The sequence below is a fragment of the Pavona decussata genome, unplaced genomic scaffold, assembly GCF_977016875.1.
Source record: "Pavona decussata unplaced genomic scaffold, jaPavDecu1.1 SCAFFOLD_89, whole genome shotgun sequence".
Taxonomy (NCBI): Eukaryota; Metazoa; Cnidaria; class Anthozoa; order Scleractinia; family Agariciidae; genus Pavona; species Pavona decussata.
This window is the reverse complement of record NW_028145506.1, coordinates 1,669,766-1,688,847: the sequence shown is the minus strand read 5'-3', so window position 1 is coordinate 1,688,847 and position 19,082 is coordinate 1,669,766. Positions and strand designations below refer to the sequence as shown.

At 40.5% G+C, this 19,082-nt stretch overlaps 3 protein-coding genes, 1 long non-coding RNA gene and 1 pseudogene across 4 annotated transcripts in view; 2 read left to right on the top strand and 3 right to left on the bottom strand.

The window, feature by feature from the left end:
- LOC146474504 (uncharacterized) overlaps positions 1 to 10,247 on the bottom strand; it is a 30,551-nt gene extending 20,304 nt beyond the window's left edge. Inside the window, exons 1-2 of the mRNA XM_085117105.1 lie at positions 10,108 to 10,247; positions 9,392 to 9,492 (exon numbers count right to left, since the gene is read on the bottom strand). Of these exons, the coding sequence (XP_084973231.1) occupies positions 9,392 to 9,441 (50 nt within the window). The 5' untranslated portion in view covers positions 9,442 to 9,492; positions 10,108 to 10,247. The remainder of the gene's footprint in view (positions 1 to 9,391; positions 9,493 to 10,107) is intronic.
- On the top strand, positions 3,249 to 4,438 carry LOC146474505 (uncharacterized). The gene has a single exon (XM_085116961.1). The coding sequence runs from the start codon at positions 3,479 to 3,481 to the stop codon at positions 4,217 to 4,219; it is 741 nt and encodes a 246-aa protein (XP_084973087.1). The 5' UTR covers positions 3,249 to 3,478; the 3' UTR covers positions 4,220 to 4,438.
- Positions 10,248 to 11,982: 1,735 nt separating the features above from the next.
- Positions 11,983 to 16,020, bottom strand: LOC146474502 (uncharacterized; annotated as a pseudogene).
- LOC146474503 (uncharacterized) lies at positions 14,476 to 14,955 on the bottom strand. Its single transcript, XM_085117144.1, has one exon. The coding sequence runs from the start codon at positions 14,953 to 14,955 to the stop codon at positions 14,476 to 14,478; it is 480 nt and encodes a 159-aa protein (XP_084973270.1).
- A 1,337-nt stretch (positions 16,021 to 17,357) lies between the features above and the next one.
- On the top strand, positions 17,358 to 19,046 carry LOC146474501 (uncharacterized). The gene is made up of 2 exons (XR_014866168.1): positions 17,358 to 18,325; positions 18,363 to 19,046. It is a non-coding gene; the product is annotated as an uncharacterized LOC146474501 (long non-coding RNA).
- Positions 19,047 to 19,082: the final 36 nt, after the last annotated feature.

Genomic DNA, 19,082 nt, shown 5'->3' with positions numbered 1-19,082 from the left:
TGGATATTGTAATTTCTTTTTGGATTAAAAACCAGTCTAAAACAAACCTTTTCTTTGACAACTTTGTTTTGTTTACTTACGAACTTAAGCTGAAGTATACGCTTAGTTTTATTTCGGAAATTTTCTCTGCATTTACCTTTAAAAATCTTCATTCCATTCTTGTTTTCTTCTGGAACGGGACTTTACAAAACTCTCCGTATGTCTTCTTCACAAACTTCACGAAAACGCGAAGTGGAAGCCATTTTCAAAGATTGATTAGCTCTAGGTGCCGTCTATCGATCGATAGACGGCACCTGTGTAGCCAATCAGATTACGCGTTTACGTGATAGTCGGTCGCTGAGGTATGCTAATGCATGTGAAATCCTCCTTGGTCGGAGGTCCTTACTCTTTTGACCCCAAAGACAGGAGTAGATCAACTGAAATAAATTGCAAAAGGAACATCGCGGGTCACAAGTCGATGAAGAAACCGAAATTGAACTTATCCGGACAAGGACGGTTATCTCCTTCACCACGGAGTTAAACCTTTCGGAATTGACGGTTTGTCTTCGACACCGCTTGTCTCTTGGCATTGGCTGGCGTCGAGGTTCAAATAATTGTCAAATTCCTCCGCCGATATCGAGCCATGACACTGAGCCAGGCGCAAAAAGGTCGCAAAAGCAGAACGAGGACTTGGTAAAAAATTCGTGCCATTTGATAAGGAAGAAACTAGGACTATTTATTCCAGTTGGTTCAGGTTTGCGTATACATAATTTCCATTACCTTTTATACATAGTAAACTGTAAAAACGTCTGATGTAACACTTTACTTTTTTACACATTCAGTCTTTTCCAGCACAATATATTAGCATTCCGAGGTGTATTTTCAGTTCATCATATGCGGAGAAAGCCGTTAATTAGATTAAACGTGAAGTTTTCAGTGTTTTTTGTTTATTTATATATTTATTTTTTCTGTGCTTGGAACCCTAGTTCTAGTGCTACTGACTGTAGATCCAGGACAACGTTTTGTCCACCACCTCGTAAAAAGGCCCTTCTCTTGAGGAAAGTAAGACATCGGTAAGTCCTAGTTGGAGCTTTTCAGGCTTATGTAACGTCCGTGCGAAAGACGTATTATCCCTATTAAAGGAACGTATTGAAAACTTTTCAAATGAAGAAAAAAGAAACCTGTGAAGTTTGTGTCTTCGCCACGCCCTAAAGAGGCCTAATGCTAAGATTTTTAGGTCTGCATGCACCGTCCTTTAATCTTTAGAACAAGGGAAGCAGCTTATGGTGGTCTAAGTGAAACAATGAAGAGGCTGAAATTAAAAAGAAATAAGGTTATGTATCTAGTTAAGCCACCGCTAACATTTGATTTTTATACAACAGCAACAAAGGCATTCCTTCCTTGTGAATCGGAAATAAGAACCAAAATCCTTATGACCGATTTGTATTTGTTAGTAGCGAGCTGGCGAAAACATTATCTGTAAAGAGAATTCGCGTTCTTTTAAAACTTCATCGCGATAATTCCAGCTCGCTTTTATTATTATTATTATTTTTTTATTTTAGGCGAATTCTCCTGCGGACGGATTCTTACTGCCCGATTCCAAGCTCACTGGAAAAAGAGAAAGGAAAATTTGTCGTCGTCTTTTTACGTCCTCGTTCAAACGTGAACAATTGTAAGTTAGGCAATTCCGCGTACAGTGACGGCAAAGAAATATACCAAATAGTGTGATGCAAGTGCAAAGTTATATTGTTTTGCTTACTAAATCTGCTCCTTTTTTGATGTTCACAATTTGCTCCACCCCTCCCCCCAAAATTGTTTTAGCCTTACTACGGGCCGGTTAAAGCAATTGTTTGGAACAAAGGTGTTTATATGAATTCCTTTCCCTTCCCCCACCCCCTCCCTACTGCCTTCTGGCATATCTCAGTGACGATCTAACTAATTTGCATATTTGCTGTCACGCAACACGTCAGACATGTCTAAATCTTTTCCATTCCTTCTTTTTCCGTCGATAATGGATAAAAGGAAGTGAGGGGAAAACAGAAATCCTTCTGATAAAGCAAGATAGGAGCATTATTGACGGCCTTGAAGATGTAATTGGCAATTTACCCGTCGCGTCGGTTTGTCTGGTTTGTTTTCAGTGGCAGTTATTTGATTCCGCCAAACGATGTCGTGGTCGAAATTAGCCAACTTTAACAACCTTTTGTGAAAATCTCAATGGAGAACCCAGCCTGATATTAAGGTTTGAAGTACATCAAGGCAATTGTTACTGAAAGCCAAAGTATGAGAATATTTCGAGTTATACCGCATACTGAAATGTGTGCTTGACCTTTGGCAGAGGGGAGAGGAACGGATCAGGGAGGAGGGAGAAACGGCCAAAAAAGAAAGGGAGGAGGGAGAAAGGAAGCAAAAAAATAGGGAGACGGGAGAACAAGCACAAAAAGGGAGGACGGAGAATGGTCCTTAAAAAAATGTGACATGAATGTTTAAAGCCTTAGTAGCTCTCAATTCAAGGTCCTTACTGACTTACAGATGAGTGTATGTAAGAGTTCTCGCATGTAGTCTCAACAATTTCTTGTGAGTCTTGTGAGATCATCATTTGAACACCGTACCCAGTCTTGACCGAGCGGTGACGACAGCACTGATCTGTCTGATTTCCGGGATTTTGTGACTTCTTTTGTTTGGCGTCGGTTTTAGGACCTTTTAGGGAATCTGAAGTTTTCGGAGTTTTTTGAGTATCAAGGTGAGTGAATGTTATTTTCATGTGAAAGCCGTTTACGGTGTTACTGAAGATTGTTTTGAAATTGAATCACGAAAGTCTCGTTCCTTGTTTTTTTTTATTATAAGTGTAAGGTTAAAGACCTAAATTAACGCTGCATGGTTTATGACCTAACGCTGAAACACCAGAAGAATTAAACCCAGCAATGTGAAATAAACTCTTCAAGGGTCTACAAGTTCAGTGAATTACACCCGATGCATAGATTGATTTCACGTCATTTAAATTTCGATCCGATGTGGGCTCAAGCTATGGGTTGTGTTTTATAAGAGGTATTTAAGTGAGATATTTTGTAATTTCTTTTGTAATTTTTAATAATTTTTTAGTCTAAAATAAAAATACACAATTGGGTAGGTTTCTACCCTCGGTGTTAGCAGAATATGCTGTGTAATTTGCGTGTATTTTTTGATAGACTATATAGATTTTGTACAGTACAAGACTGTGTTTTAATGTGTTAATTAAGTGGTTTCACGCGTTAGAATGCCCCGCCGGGCTCTGTCTGGAAAAAATCACAGTAGGAGATAGCAAGGGGTGACAGGCCTACACGACTTCTAACAATGGAAACATTTTTGATGTGTAACCTCTTTATATTTTTGCTCTGACAAGCATGTCATTTAGAGATTTTCCTTTTTTAAAGGAAATTAGTGGTGGCTCTTTGAAGATTCAATTCAATCCAATTCAATCCAATTCAATGGAAAGAACTACCTCCAAATCCATGGTACAGCCATGGGTACAAAAATGGCCGTTGCTTTTGCAAACATTTTTATGGCCGACATTGAAACACAAATTGTTAGTCAAAGCGTCGTAAAACCTACAGTTTGGAAACGTTACATTGACGATATTTTATCTCTGTGGGACACTGGTAAACACGATATAGAACTGTTCATTGAACAAGCAAACTCATATCATCCAACAATCAAATTTACAGCTGAAATCTCCAATGCTGAGACTACATTTCTGGATACAGTTGTTTACAAAGGCAATCGATTCCACCATCAATCCATACTGGATATTAAAACACATTTCAAGCCTACTGAAACCTTTCAATACACGCATTTCTCCTCTAGCCACCCACCAGGAGTCAAAAAAGGATTTGTCAAGGGCGAAGCCCTAAGACTCCTACGAACAAACTCCTCAAAAACAACATTTGAGGATAATATTAAAAAAATTAAATCACGACTCCTTGCTAGAGGCTACCCAAATAATCTGATTGAAAAAATTTTATCAGATGTCAAATTTACAGAAAGGTCATCGGCATTGAAGCAAAAAGACAACACCCCCAAACAATTATTGCCTTTTGTAACACAATATCAACCATCAGTGCCCAACCTCAAACATGTTTTAATGGGAAAATGGCACTTAATACAAAACCAGCCTTTCTTACGAGAAATCTTCAAAGAGCCACCACTAATTTCCTTTAAAAAAGGAAAATCTCTAAATGACATGCTTGTCAGAGCGAAAATATAAAGAGGTCACACATCAAAAATGTTTCCATTGTTAGAAGTCGTGCTGGCCTGTCACCCCTTGCTATCTCCTACTGGGCTCGAAGCCGGACTGCTCGATCCAGAGTACAGCACGCTAACCATTGAGCCACTCCAGAAGGTGAAGCGGTAGGTTGTAAATTACATTCAGATAGTTTTGTACAAACAGTGGAATGCTTAAATTAACAAATGTACTTGCATTACTCTGTTTCATGTAGCAAGTAGTTGCGAGTAACCATTCTGCCCTTTATACAGTAGTTAAAATAAATGTTGTAAACATCAAAGCTTTAAGCTCACGTCACAAAACCGAAAGGTATGGCAAGAACGAGATATAACGACATGACAAACGTGTGTCGTATGTTTTCCTTCTTTTAATACATGTGGAAGCGAGGCACTGTGGTAAAGTGCAAATAAAATAAGCCTCTTAAAAGACCCTTAAAAGACTTATCAGGGAGAAAGGCGAAAAATCAGGGAGGAGGGAGAAATGGCCGAAAAAATTAGGGAGGAGGGAGAAAAATAGGGGAAAAAATAGGGAGAAAGAAATTTAACTCCCCGTTCCTCTCCCCTCTTGGCACTACATTGCAGAGTTCGCCAGCTGTAAAAATATGTCGCAGGTTTTAACTAGGCCTTATCACGGTTTTCGACGCCATTTTGACGGGTAGGCAAACAGGCTTGAAATAACAGTGTTTGTATGGAAATCCGATGTCAAATAATTTTCATAAAACATTGCTTCTGAAAAATTCATGAATTGGAAACTTTTGACACTAGAAAAAGGATTTTAAGAACAAAATTTGAGGGATGTAGCTGTGACAGAGAGCGTCCAGTCGTGTTTGGAACTTTCCATACATTTGTCTGTATAGCGAACCAGCCGTGAACTGCATGCTCCTAAAAATAGTTCGCGGGAAAAAATACAGGGATATGTATGGAAACCTCTAACGCAAACTATAAACTATGCTGCTCCGATGCGGTGAATCAATGCTGCAGTGAACATCTTTTTGTGAGAAGTGATTTAATTTATCAAATATGGACGAAGAGGTTAGCGGATCTGAGTTATATTTTCCAACAATGGTGTGAGGCATTGGAGTACACCAAAGAAATTGCTCCTCTAATAATGACCATAACAAGACGTCCCAGCCGTGAAGCCAGAAGTCTGAACTCTGAAGTCTGGAGTCCCTCCTCGGCTTTCGTACTTTGAAATTTTTTCGCTAAGCAAGATTAAACTTTTCTTACCAATTTGATAGTAATAAGAACGCTGTAAGAGTTTCATTTAAGCTGTCACGTGACAACGTAAGTCCACCACCGTTTAAAACGAATTCACCGCCCACATGTTTTTTTCTTAGGCGCTGACCAGTTCGTTTATTGCCTGAAGCCAACTTCCCGGAATTGGATCGGTGATGCCAGTTTTTTTTTTGACTAGCAGGCGTTATCTGTCCCTCAACTTAAATTTTTTTCGTTCGATGATGTAGTGGGTGGATGAATGTCAGTCAGCACTACAATGCTTATAAACTTGTGATTTGTATGTCGCGGTTTATATCGGAGACTGAGACTGCTCAATTTAATTTCTTAATGTTGGAATTTTAAGTCGATTTTCAAGTTTAAGGACAGAAAACGGGTTGTTAGTAAAACGAATAACGACGTTACGGCGTAACGTTGACTTTTCAGTTTTATATTTATTATATTTAACATTTAACAATTATTCCACGAGCGCGCGTTGGATATGAGATGATACTAATAGCCAATTGAGGGGCGACTTGGTTATAATCAACTCATATCCAACAAGCGTGGGTGGAATAATAATTATTGTTAAATACAAAATTATAATTACTTGAATAAAAACCTTCCTACGGGGATTTGTCTATAGCACTGCTGGTGCGCACCAACAGTCGATCTGCGTAGAAACGTAGATCACAATCAAGTCGTGTCTCAAAACTAGTACTGCCGGCGAGTTTGCGTTCTCTCTAAACACATACAAAAAGACGTTAACCTCGCTAATATGAACGAATTGAAATTGCCTTCATTCCCATTTTTGGTTGTGGTTTGTAACCGTTTGCGTTGGTTTGTTTGAGAGAAGACCGTAAGCTCTGCCTCGCTGGATTGTTTTGCACTTTCAAATCAAGGTAATATTTCACGATGTTTTGAAATACATGTCTGGTTCTGGTATTTAGCTTGCCATAAAAGGGCGCGCTTGAGGTATTTATCTGTCAATCACGCGAGGCGGAAGATTCCGACGAATACTGACTCTAGCTATAACCACAAACATCAGTCCTCAGGAGAAAACCAGAATTAACGTCTCAAACTCCAATAACTCAAAATTAAAATAGCAGACTGTCATTCTTCTCAGCCGGCATATTCAGAAGAGGAACTAAAAAGGCTTGGAATATGAAGATAGAGAAACTGTGCGTGACTCGATCACGCACGGGACTTTTTCCAGCCTTATAGTCTCCGGCGAATATATATTTTAGTCCGTTTCTTTAATTTAAACGTTTTCTGAAATAACGCTAGATCCACACATCGCTTTCTTTTTTATCCTACCATGAATTGCGCCGCAATTGTTGTAGTGCCTCTGGGTTTCTGCTCGGAGCAGAAACCCAGAGGCACTACAACAATACCAGACTCAATCAACCATCAAATAATAGCCCAAAGCCAAAGCATTGATCCCATATTTAGCCGTCTTTCCCAGACAAAACAACCTTAGACACTTAATGGGAATACTCTCGCGCTCGTGGCTTCGAATTATGTTCGCTATGCTTGCGTGCTTCTTGGACAATCAGGATACTGCAATTAATCATTTATACATGTCTGGAGTCAGGGAAAGTCCCTGATTTTTCCTTTTACGATCGCTGAAGGCTCGTAGATTTCATGCCATAATGCGTGTCCGTTAACCAACGTAACAAAAGAATATTCGGAGTTAACTAATCGACGGATATGCGAAGTTTTAGCAAAAACAAAACAAAACAAAACAAAAAAAGCAAAAATGAGGTAGAGATCTGAAAATCAAAATTTCACTGACAATTGTGACGATTTAAAGTCCGATTGATTCGTTGGTATACTTTCGGTTAGTCTTGAAACCTGTCAATTTTCGTAGCGTTTGTGAGCAGTGTTTTTCTCAAGCAAGATTAGCTTAAAATTTTGGTAAGTACAGCATTTGACGAAATGATTTTATACAATTTACCTGATTCAAGTAGGCATGGCTTTAATTGGATGTGTTTGTACAAAGTAGAGGTTAGCTATTGTCAATCCCTACGAAGAGTTCGTGGTCGAAATATCGCACCGAAATCGACGTTTGGATTTCCCTCTCTCCGCTTAATAACGCCATCGAGTTTGTTTGGCAAGCATCCATATTTACTTTGTTAACTGTTGGTGAATATTGTCGTACAGCTTTACCAAGCGGGACAATCAAATCATTTGACGCCTCTCAAAAGAAAATCGCGGCGAAGTCATGAATTCACCAGTTGGCGATAAACAATGGCTTTGTACATTTGAAGACACTTGTGTCTTCTTCGACAATCTACGTTCACTTAACAAACATTCCCCTTCGAGGGATAAAGAGATCATTCAACGCTATTGAGGGATTATTAAGCCTTATGAAGAGATGATTGAGCTCATTCGAGGGATTGTTTAGCCCCTTCGAGGACATGCAGCTCTCAATGAATTATGCAGCCCGTTTGGCGGATTATGAGGCCTCTTTGATTCGATCGCGAGGGAACGATTTGCATGACAGCCCCTATTGCGGAGAATTAAAGTGCCTTCTTAACCGAATAAAAAAACCCAAAAAGAATTCTAATTTAGAAAATCATGGGAAGCGCATCCACGATCATGAGCATGTAATTTGTCGTGCAGCAAATATTCGAAGCTAATAAGTGAAAGGCACCTTCAAGAGTGTTTACGCTTGAAATGTGTTGTAGTGTTTATTCGCCGGAAAGTATCCTTATAACTTTTCAAATCACCGAAATGTTGCTAACGCTACCAAATATCAAAGGTGAAAGTGAAAGATTGGTATTATTGGCAACCAGATTACAGAATAATTAAACAAAAGCCTTCACCAAAAAGCCTGTGAAGATCTACAGTTGTAAACCGTCCGAGCGAAGGTGCCTGTGCGCCAGTACGCACATGCGAATCTCAAAAATTATCTAAGATTTGGAAAGAAAAAAAAAAAAAAGGAAAACAAAGCAAAGCAATAAAAAGAAAAACATTGCGGAGCGATACCAAATAATCCCGTTTTTGCGGACCTGAGAGATTTTTTTCCATTGGATTTGCTTCACTAAGCACTATAATTTCACCCCCGATATCTTGATCAACGCTCGATAACCAGAAACTCCAGGACAAGATGATGATCGGTGATACCCAAGCATCATGGCGTTGGATGAGCTACATTCCAAGTCATGTTTTGGCAAGGTAAAATGGATAGTTAAGGACATAAAACGCAAGTATGCAAGAAACTTGAAGGTTGACCAAATGGAGCACGTATGTATATACGCGTGTGTATCTACACAGTTGTCTCGAAATGGAGATGTGCTGAGATCCTGGGTATAAATATTTTAGTGACTTATTGCTGAATGCTGAATGAAGAATTCTGAAACCATCATATTACACGAGAAAAACTGTTCCTTCTTGAGGATGGATTGATTGTATGACAAACTTTGCATTAGTAGTCAGTTAGTGCGGATGTTCGGAATGTCTTTTTAAGCAACAAAGCGCTGTCTGAGGAGGGAAAAAACGAGTCAGATACAAGGAAGTGCTAACTCGCGCGCTGGAAAATTCGCGAGCTGTTACTTACTTAGCTTACTACGACGTTACGATTTGTTATCCGTGGAGAAAACTGACTTCGAAACGTTCGAGATCCAAGTTCATGCTCCCAACTGTCTTGTAATGAATGTTATCTCCATATTCGAAACATTTTCACACTGATTCGATTGTGATTGCCGCATGTTAATATAAACTTCAGCAATTCATACCATACCATATTAATCCAGAAGTTCCTGAAACAGTCAGATCCACTTGCAAAACGAGAGCCGACAAAACTGTACAGCACAAACGGTCACGGAAAAGAAAATTGCATCTAACTGTTGCCTGTAATCATTTGAGTTGAGTGCCGCGCAAAGTCGATTGCTGGCAATGTTGCATGCGTGCGTAGCATAGCTGAGAAAAAAATACCTACCTCGTATCACTCGGCCTCTCATTGGTCTCTAATTCGTTGATGTCATCCATGTTGGATGGAGTCTGGCTCCAGAACAAGGATTGTAAAACTCTTCGTCAGTCCTGTACATAAAGCGATAAGTTGAATAAAGCACCCTGTGGCCTGATGTCACTGACATCGGCGTTGAAATTAAAATTCAGCAGGGTCCGGTTGTTCGAAAGGCGATTAACGCTAATCCACGATTAAAAGTTAACCGAGGTTTTCAGCTCGCTCGTTAAAAATGTTTTTAAAATCTCATTTTAAGCCAATGGTAAAGAAAAGTCAAAGTCAAAACTGAGATACAAAAATCTTTTTGACAAATCTTTATTGTTTAGTAATTAGACTTGAATCAAAATTTTCGTTAATCCAGAATTAGCTTAATCGGGCTTTGAACAACTGGGCACAGGCGAACAGGGCATGCAGTAAGTTAATAATATTGCTTGCAAAGAGAAGGGTAGCTTAACGTAGAGTTCAATCATGAAACTTGTGTTCAAGTATGTGTTACAGTTTGAAGTAAGTAACCTGTGTTTCGGTATTCATTCATACATGTCGAAACGTCATGTTTTAATATCGCTACTTTACATTTCACCACAAAAAGAAAAAAAAAAAAGAAGGAAAGAAAGAAAATGCTAACCAAGGACGGGTTCCATCCTTTCTGTTTGTTTGTTGAAGAGTAAAGAAAAAAGCTTAGAACTTACTCTTTCTGATGTTTCCTGCAATACTAAGGGTAAAAATCGAACCAGATTTGACTGAACATCTGTTTTTTTCTTCTGGACATGTTCTCATCAGGCGTTGCTCTCAACTGTGTGCAAGGCCCTGAAAATTGTTCCTTTTAGAGGCGTATTGAGTGACGTGTACCGTTGAAGTTATGAAGGAAGTTTTAGCTAATGTGGTTAGTTTGTTTGTTCCTGAAACAGTTTCGTTGCCAGGAGAATAGAAAGTATTATCATAAGGAAGTTAATAATTACCCTTTACTAGTATTTCCTCTCCATTTCTTGACAATTTTTCGTATTTTTGTAAATTTTACACCATAATCTTTGCAGTTTGGTGAAGCAAAAGCAATATCACTTGAAAGTTATGACGACCAAAACTCATGGTCATAGAAATAATGGAAAGAGCTATGTATACCCGTCTCAGCCCAACAAATTAGTTATTTTGCTTGTCTCTGAAGCACAAAAAGAAAAAAAAAATGCTAACTGTATTAACGTATGTCTCAGTTAATACGCGCGGTGTGACAAATTTGAAAGTTTCCTTTCCCGCGCACCCGCTTCATGTCAGAGATATAATAAAATATCCTACTAACCTCTTTTTCTCTATCCGCATACTGTAAGTTACCATTTTTTTTTCTAGTTGATTTATGCACCCCCCCCCCCCCCCCCCTCGCCTTACGCTTGGGCCATAAATCAACAGGAAAATTCTCGGCCCGAACCTAGAACTCGGTAAGTAAGAGGTATTTATATAGCATTTACTTTCCATTTCTCAGCAATTTTCGCATTTTTGTAAATGTTGCCCCATTATCTTTTCAGTTTGGTGAAGAAAAAGCAATATTACTTGAAAGTTATGACGACTAAAACTCATGATCATGGAAATAATGCTGATAGCTATCCGTATCCGCCTCAGCCGAAGAACTTTCAAAAACGTTAACCAACTTTGTTTGGTTTGCCTTTCGCTGAAGCAGTTTCAGCGAGCTATGACACGTTCTATCCCAGGAAGAGACGCTAGCATGACGTAGACAAGTCAAAACTGCTATTTTCACGTGTATATCATACAAGGCACATGTGTCTAAGCCCTTTCCGATTATCCTAGTAAATTTGGCTCCTTAGGCTCCCAGCAACGTTCGTGTTTTTGTCCAAAAAAATGCTCCAATTATGCTCGTTTTATAAATTTATGCTCTTATGACGACCAAAACTCATGATCACGGAGATAATGGAAAGAGCTACCTATACCCGTCTCAGCCCAACAACTTAGTTATTTTGCTTGTCGCTAAAGCACAAAAAGCAAAAAAAATCCTAACTTTATTATATGTCTCAATTAGTACGCGCGGTATGATAAATTTAAAAGTTTCCTTTCCCGCGCAGCCGCTTCACTTCAGAAATATAAGAAATATCCTACCGAACTCGTTTTCTAGGTCTGTATACTGTAAGTTACGAATTCTCTTTTTTTCTCGTTGATTTATGGCCTGTCCGCCTTACGCTTGGGCCATAAATCAACGGAAAATTCTCGGCCCGGCCCTCGAACTCGGTTAGTAAGAGGTATTTATTATCCATTTCTCAGCAATTTTCGCATTTTTGTAAATGTTACTCCATATTCTTTTTAGTTTGGTGAATCAGAAAGCAATATTACTTGAAAGTTAAGACGACCAAAACTCAAGATAACGGAAACAATGCTGATAGCTATCTGTATCCGCCTCAGCCGAAAAACTTTGTTGGTTTGCTTGTCGCTGAAGCATTTTCAGCGAACTATGAAACGTTCTATCCCAGGAAGAAACGCTAGGATGACGCAAACTAAGTCAAAACTGCTATTTTCACGTATATATCACGCAAAGCACATGTGTCTAGGCCCTTTCCGATTATCCTAGTAAAACCTCCTCTTTATGCTTCCAGCAACGCTCGTGTTTTTGTCCAAAAAAAAATATTGCTCCTATTATGTTCTTTTTACAAATTAATGCTCCTATGACGACCAAAACTCATGATCACGGAGATAATGGAAAGAGCTCTCTATACCCGTCTCAGCCCAACAACTTATTTATTTTTCTTGTCGCTGAAGCACAAAAAGCAAAAAAAAAAAACATTCCTAACTTTATTATATGTCTCAGTTAGTACGCGCGGTGTGATAAAATTGAAAGTTTCCTTTCCCGCGCACCCGCTTGACCTCAGATATATAATAAATATCTTACCAGCTTCGTTTTCTCGGTCCGTATACTGTAAGTTACGGATTCTCTTTTTTCTCGTTGATTTATGGCCTGTTCGCCTTACGCTTGGGCCATAAATCAAAGGGAAAATTCTCGGCCCGGACCTCGAACTCGGTTAGTAAGAGGTATTTATATAGCATTTACTGATCCATTTTTCAGCAATTTTATTTTCGCATTTTTGTAACTGTTACCCCATAATCTTTTCAGTTTGGTGAAGAAAAGCAATATTACTTGAAAGTTATGACGACCAAAACTCAAGATCACGGAAATAATGCTGATACCTATCTGTATCCACCTCAGCCTAAAATCTATGTTAGTTTGCCTGTCGCTGAAGCAGTTTCACCGAACTATGAAACGTTTTAGCCCAGGAAGAGAAGCTAGGATGACGTAAACTAAGTCAAATCTGCTATTTTCACGTGTATATCATGCAAGGCACATGTGTCTAGTCTCTTTCCGATTATCCTAGTAAAACTGGCTCTTTATGTTCCCAGCAACGCTCGTGTTTTTGTCCAAAAATACTCCAGTTATGTTCGTTTTATAAATTTATGCTCCTTTGGTTTGAAAAATGCTTTGTCTTGTTTTGAAGAAATACCTATAAAATAGGGCATCACGTGCTACTTACGTTAACTGAATAATGTCAAAAACATCTTTCTCTTTCTTTTTACACTTACATAACACTTGGTTATGTTTCTCAAATGTTTCTGGTATTACATAGCAAAACGTTAGCTTTTTGTTGACTTGTCCCTTCTGGAGTACTCTAAACGTTTCACGACATGTTCAAAGCGTTCATCGCTTGTTGTACTGCGACATTACACTTGCTTGCAAGTAGTAAACTAGGACATATTTCTGTTGCTCGTTGAACGATGATTTACATATCGAGAATACTCTTTCTGCTGCAGCATATGGTTACACCAAATGAACTTGCTTCACCGCTGAAGCCCAATGAGAAAGCTGTTCTTTGTGATCATACCACCATTTGACTTATTTCTCTTCAGTTGACAAAACGAGGTCTTGAGCAGAAGGCAGGGAGCTCCACTTTGAGACCATTGATAATAATATCGCTGTTACAGACAGCGAAGGAAGGGGAAGGCTCTCAGGGACTCTACTGGTGCTTGCGTTGGCCAAGGACACTGGACGCTGACGGGGCACAGCTTGGCATTGTAACTCTGGCGTAACAATCGAATCCAGAAGCTGCCAAACTCGAGGAGAGTAGGGATGACAAGATGATTTCCAATATTATCAATGGTGTGCGACAGACACACGACATTAAGCCCCTTAGGGAATATGAATGCTATTCTACCCAACGCCGCTTGGTTGACACTTGCACCGTCTCTCGTGGCTACAAGCAAAGAGTTAACTCTGACCCCATAAACCACAGACAGACACTGGTTAACTGACTTGTGCCAGTTCATTGGCATTAACTGACTTGAAGGAGACATCAATTCTTACGAGTCGCCGGATGATAATCCAGTTGTTATCAAGGAAACGTACAATGAAGGCAATTGCCTCTGCTTGCCTTGTGCTGCCGTCAAGAATGATTGAAAGGTCCGTCGTCAGGGCAACTTGCCCAGGCATAGCCAATTCATCTTTAATTCTTTCAATTTCCTGTTTCAAAACAATGGAGCCATACTGCCCTAGATTTGTACTTCCCTGTGATCGATTCCTTCTGGAGGTTCGAAAATTTTTTTCCAAAAATTTCATTGTGTATACATCATCTATTTCATAAAAATACCAGCATAATCGGGAAGGGCCTTGACCAGCGCTTAGTTTATATTCTGGTTATGTAATTTCATTAAGTGTAAGATTACGCAGTGTCCCCACTCGTTTCATCAAGATAACAGAAGGACAAACAGACAAAGAGCTTTCCTAAATGAAACCTTTTAGTAAAAATTGACAATCAAACCTTATAACTTTATTTGTGAGGTGGCTTCCCAGTTATATTGGCATCCATCGGTCTTGTCAGAATATGGAATTGCGCGCTTGAAGCATCTTCTGCTGTGGCTGGAAAGGCCAATTCTAGAATGACAGTCCTTTCCACAGGTGGGGCAGATGAAGGTATAGTCTTTGTGCCCCTCTTGCTGTTTCTTCTTCCTTCTCCTTCTCTTCTCTTCTGTGTTGGATGTGAGTGTTTCCTCAAAAGTATCAAGGCCATCTATCATCGCTCCCTTCCAGGCTGATATGTCTTTGGTAAAATTTCCCAAGCGTTTGTATCGATGTTCGTGGATTTCAGGTCGCGTTTACAGATGCCTTTGAATCTCAGTTGCGGTCTACCAGCGGGGCGTCTTACTTCTGCTAGTTCATCATACAGAATTGCCTTTGGGATTCTGCCCTCCTCCATTCTACAAACATGCCCCAGCCATCGCAGGCGTCGCTGTTTCAAAAGGGAGTACATGCTTGGCAGATTTGCTCTCTCAAGAACCTCAGTGTTGGGAACTTTGTCTTGCCAGGCATTGTTCAAAATGCGTCTGAGGTTGCGTAGGTGGAAGGTGTTGAGTTTGTGCTCATGCCGTGCGTGTAGCACCCAAGACGCGCTTACATACCGAAGTGTGCTCAGCACGCACGCTCTGTATACTTGAATCTTGGCATTTTCTGCGAGTTTTCCATTCTTCCTAACTCTCTTTGTCAGGCTGGACATGGTGGTCAATGCCTTGCCAAGCTTTCTGTTTAGTTCTGTGTCGAGGGACAGTGTGTCGAAGATTGTGGATCCTAGGTAGACAAAATCATGGACCACTTCAAGTTGATGATTGGAGATTGTTATCAGGTTGGTCAGGGACTCCTTGGCCCATCACTTGAGTCTTCCTGAGACTGATGGTCAGTCCGAAGTGCTTCCAGGCTTCACTAAAGGGTCTCAGCAATTGCTGGAATTCCTCAGCTGAGTGAGCTACGACAGCTGCGTCATCTACGAACAGAAAGTCCCGCAGAAGTTTGAGTTGCATTTCGGTGATGGCTTTTAGTCTAATGAGGTTGAACAGTTTCCCGTCAGATCTGGTCTGGTCTATACGTACTTGAGGAAGACAGCAAAAAATAACCCGAACAGGGTGGGGGTGATTACACGTCCCTGCTTGACTCCGCTGCTGATGTCGAAGGCTACCGAGGTTGAGCCATCGAAGATCACGGTACCATTCATGTCGTCACGAAAAGATTTGATGATGTTGAGAAGTCTTGGTGGGCAACCAATCTTTGGGAGGTTCTTGAAGATTCCATCTCTGCTAACTAGATCAAAAGCCGAAGGCAATGTAGAGAGGCTTTCGTTGCTCTCTGCACTTCTCTTGGAGCTGTCTGATGGAGAAGACCATGTCTAAAGTTGATCTGTTGGCTCTGAATCCTCATTGCTGTGGCTTGACGTGGAAGAAGGTGTTGCTGTTGCACAAGTCCTGTTGACAGCAGATTTCAAGTGGGCGCTTTCCAGTGCCGAACTGACACACGCAGATGGGCCATGGGGCATGGGCGACGCCAACGCGAGCGTTGAAGTCTCCGAGGATGAGGAGAGGCTCTTTCTTAGGAAGGCCTCTGATGGTCTGAGCTAGATCGTCATAAAACTTGTCCTTGCTCCCGGAGGAGGCGGTCAGTTTGGGGGTGTAGGCACAGATGGGATTAGCCGGACTGGATGTGTGTAGTTAAAGGACAAGACATCGCTTGCTTCCTTCTGCGGGGGAATTCAATTCAATTCAATTCAATTTTATTCACACCTATTACAACGAAATACAGCATAATTTATAGAAAGAAAAAAAATTAAACTTGCAAAGCAATTTATTTAGTGATTTTACATTCCACGGAAGAAGTGCGTAGTGGCCAAAGGAGCAAGGCTTCTACCTCTGTGCAGGTAATAAAAGTAGGGGGAAGTAGAATTTATAATGCTGGTTGAAGAGCTCTGCTAGTTAAATTAGACTTAGGAGTGGAAAATACAACAGTAAGGGAAAAAAAGTGTTTACAACAAACACAGTTGAGAAGCTGAACCAACTCCGTGCTCCTGGGTTTCCTCTGGCACTTTGCGTTGTCAGAAGAAGGAGAACTCTTTTTCTCTCACGGAACCGGATCCTGCAAGTCGAGTTTTCTGTAATGCCACGATGTCCATTTTTCGTCTGCTGAGCTACATGTCAATAAAAGCTGTCTTACGAGGGGTGTTAATCTCCTGCAGGTCGTCAGTGAAACCAGGGATCATCGTCCGCGCATTCCAAGTGCCCAGCTTGAGGGCGGTAGTTTTCTTCTTCTTTCTGTATTTCTCTGGTGCAGGTGTTGATGATCCGCTTGTCGGTTTTTGGCCTAAACCCCACGCACCTAAGAAAGTTAACGGACCATGACGGGGCAGCACCTTATTGACCGGGGGCTGCCCAGCTTGAGAATGGCGGTAGCTGCCCAATGAAGCTTCGATGGCGTCTCCCACCGTCAAAAATAGTCCCTGGCGCCAAACTTTACGTCAATTGAGTTGTAACTTATAGCCGGTAAACTACTATCTTCCGTGTTGTTTCCTTGATTTTTATCAAAGCTGGAGTTTCCTCTCCAGAGAGCAATGCCTGGGTGAAGGTGTATGGAGGAAGAGGTGTTACCCAGGCAGCAGATGCCCACTCTCCACGTTGCTGAAAGGGTCCACTGGAAAGGCGAACCCAATACACATGGTTCCAGCGCCGTCGCGGGAGTTGCCAGGATGATGAGTTTTTCTTCCCCTAGATGGGTTGCTATGGCTGAAGAGCCCTATCAGTTCCGAGCGAACTGGTTTTAAGGCGCCAGTATCCCGCCCTCGCCCTTGCTCCTGCTAGTTAACAACGGGATTCACCAGAGGCTGTTAGAGACGCCCACCCCCCCCCCCCCCCCTGGAAGCCCCGAAGAGCTCATCCTTACACTCAATGACCGGCCTTTGAAACCCAAGGATTCCCAGTAGGGTCTAGGTATCAGTTCGACAAAGCCTGCAGCGTAGCGCGCCTGTGATGATTTTAAACTTATGTCTTTTCCTCTTCGCCGTTGATATACACAATCAACAATCAATCAATCAATCAATCAATCAATCAATCAATCAATCAATCAATCAATCAATCAATCAATCAATCAATAAATCTTTATTTAAACACGGTTAAATCCATCAGGAGTATAAAAATTAGAAATAACCTAACTATCCTAAACAAAATTCAATACCTAACCCCAACTAATCTAACTAAAACCTGTTTTTCATGAATGCCGTGTATACTAGTACTCTAACATTAAAAACGATCATTAACTAATCTTTTGAATTGACTAAGAGATTTAGCTTCTCTCACATGACAGGGCAGGCTGTTCCAGAGAACTGCTCCGCTATAAGTAAAGCTGTTTTTCATGAAATTAGTTCGCGGAAACGGGACAAATAGTTTGTTAACAGAGTCCCTCAGGGAGTAACGCTTTTCATTTCGTTTAACAAATTTAGATGATAAATATTCAGGAACAAGACCATTTAAAGACTTGTATACCATTATGGCTTTCTGTATTTGAAATTGTGTGCTCAAGTCTTTCCAATCGAGTTGTCTAATTAAACGGTTAGCGTCAGCATCATAGCTAGAAAAGGTTAAAACGCGAGCGGCACGGTTCTGAAGCTTCTGTGGCCTGTCAAATAATGTTTTACCACAATCACCCCAGACAAGATTGCAATAATCGAAATGAGATTGAATTAGTGCGTTGTATGTATAATGAAGGGTAGGTGGAGGGACAAAAGGTCTAATTCTTTTTATTGCTCCTATTCCGGAAGCGACCTTTTTAGATAATTTATCAATGTGTGTTTGCCACCGTAGATTTTCATCAATAAATACCCCAAGCGATTTGACAGAGGAAACGTGTCCTATCGGAACATTATTAATCGAGAGCTCAAGTGGGTTCGACAAAGTACTCAATTTTTGTCTGGAGCCAATTAGCATGAATTCAGTTTTAGCGGTGTTCAAGCTAAGTTTATTGGAAATAAGCCATTTGTTTACGTTATCTAAATCGTGATTCAGATTTAACTGTATTGAATTCACATCAACGCCAGCATAAGTGATGTGGGTGTCATCGGCATACATCCTAGGCTGGCACGAAGTTAAGCAGTTTGGCAAGTCATTAATATAAATAAGAAATAAAAGGGGGCCAAGGATTGTTCCTTGCGGTACCCCACATTTAAGTGAGCAGATTCTAGAAAGAGAACCATTAACAAGACATCGTTGTGTACGATTAGTTAAATATGACTTAAACCAATCAAGAGCTGTTCCTTCCTCTGCCAGTCGAAATGCAATTTCTTCGCCGTGAACTTCTCGAACTTCGACCAGCCATTACATCTCACCAATTTTGCTCATAATTGGCGTGTAAACTTCTTTATGGGTCCTAACTACGAAATAATTGTTTTTAAATTTCAATTATATTTACTTTCCAAAACAACGTGAAGGCCGCTTTCGGGCGGCCTTTCGAGTCTACCATTTTGTTAAATCACAGTCAGTACTTATCAATGAATTGGATACTGCCTCCAAATGTGGACTGACTTTGTATTTGGATAAACGCAAACTGTTTATTTTGCCAGAAAGAAGAAGAAGAAGAAGTGTCCCCCTGTACTTCCTTAAAAGAGACGGAATCTTTGCTACCAAAAAAAATGGCTCCTGATATTTAATGAGATGCAGACACGTCTTTTCATCCCTGCATTCTGAGGGCGGATAATGTCTTCCAGGCAAAGAAAGGATCTTGCACAACTCTGAATGTGGAAACACTTTCACCGCCAAATATTCATTCCTCCTCCCCTTCCCCGAAAAAAAAAGTAGACAAAAAACTACATTG

Excerpts from the sequence above, each read along its gene's own strand:
- LOC146474505 (XM_085116961.1), top strand. The coding sequence starts at position 3,479 with ATGGGTACAAAAATGGCCGTTGCTTTTGCAAACATTTTTATGGCCGAC.
- LOC146474503 (XM_085117144.1), bottom strand. The coding sequence starts at position 14,955 with ATGTCCAGCCTGACAAAGAGAGTTAGGAAGAATGGAAAACTCGCAGAA.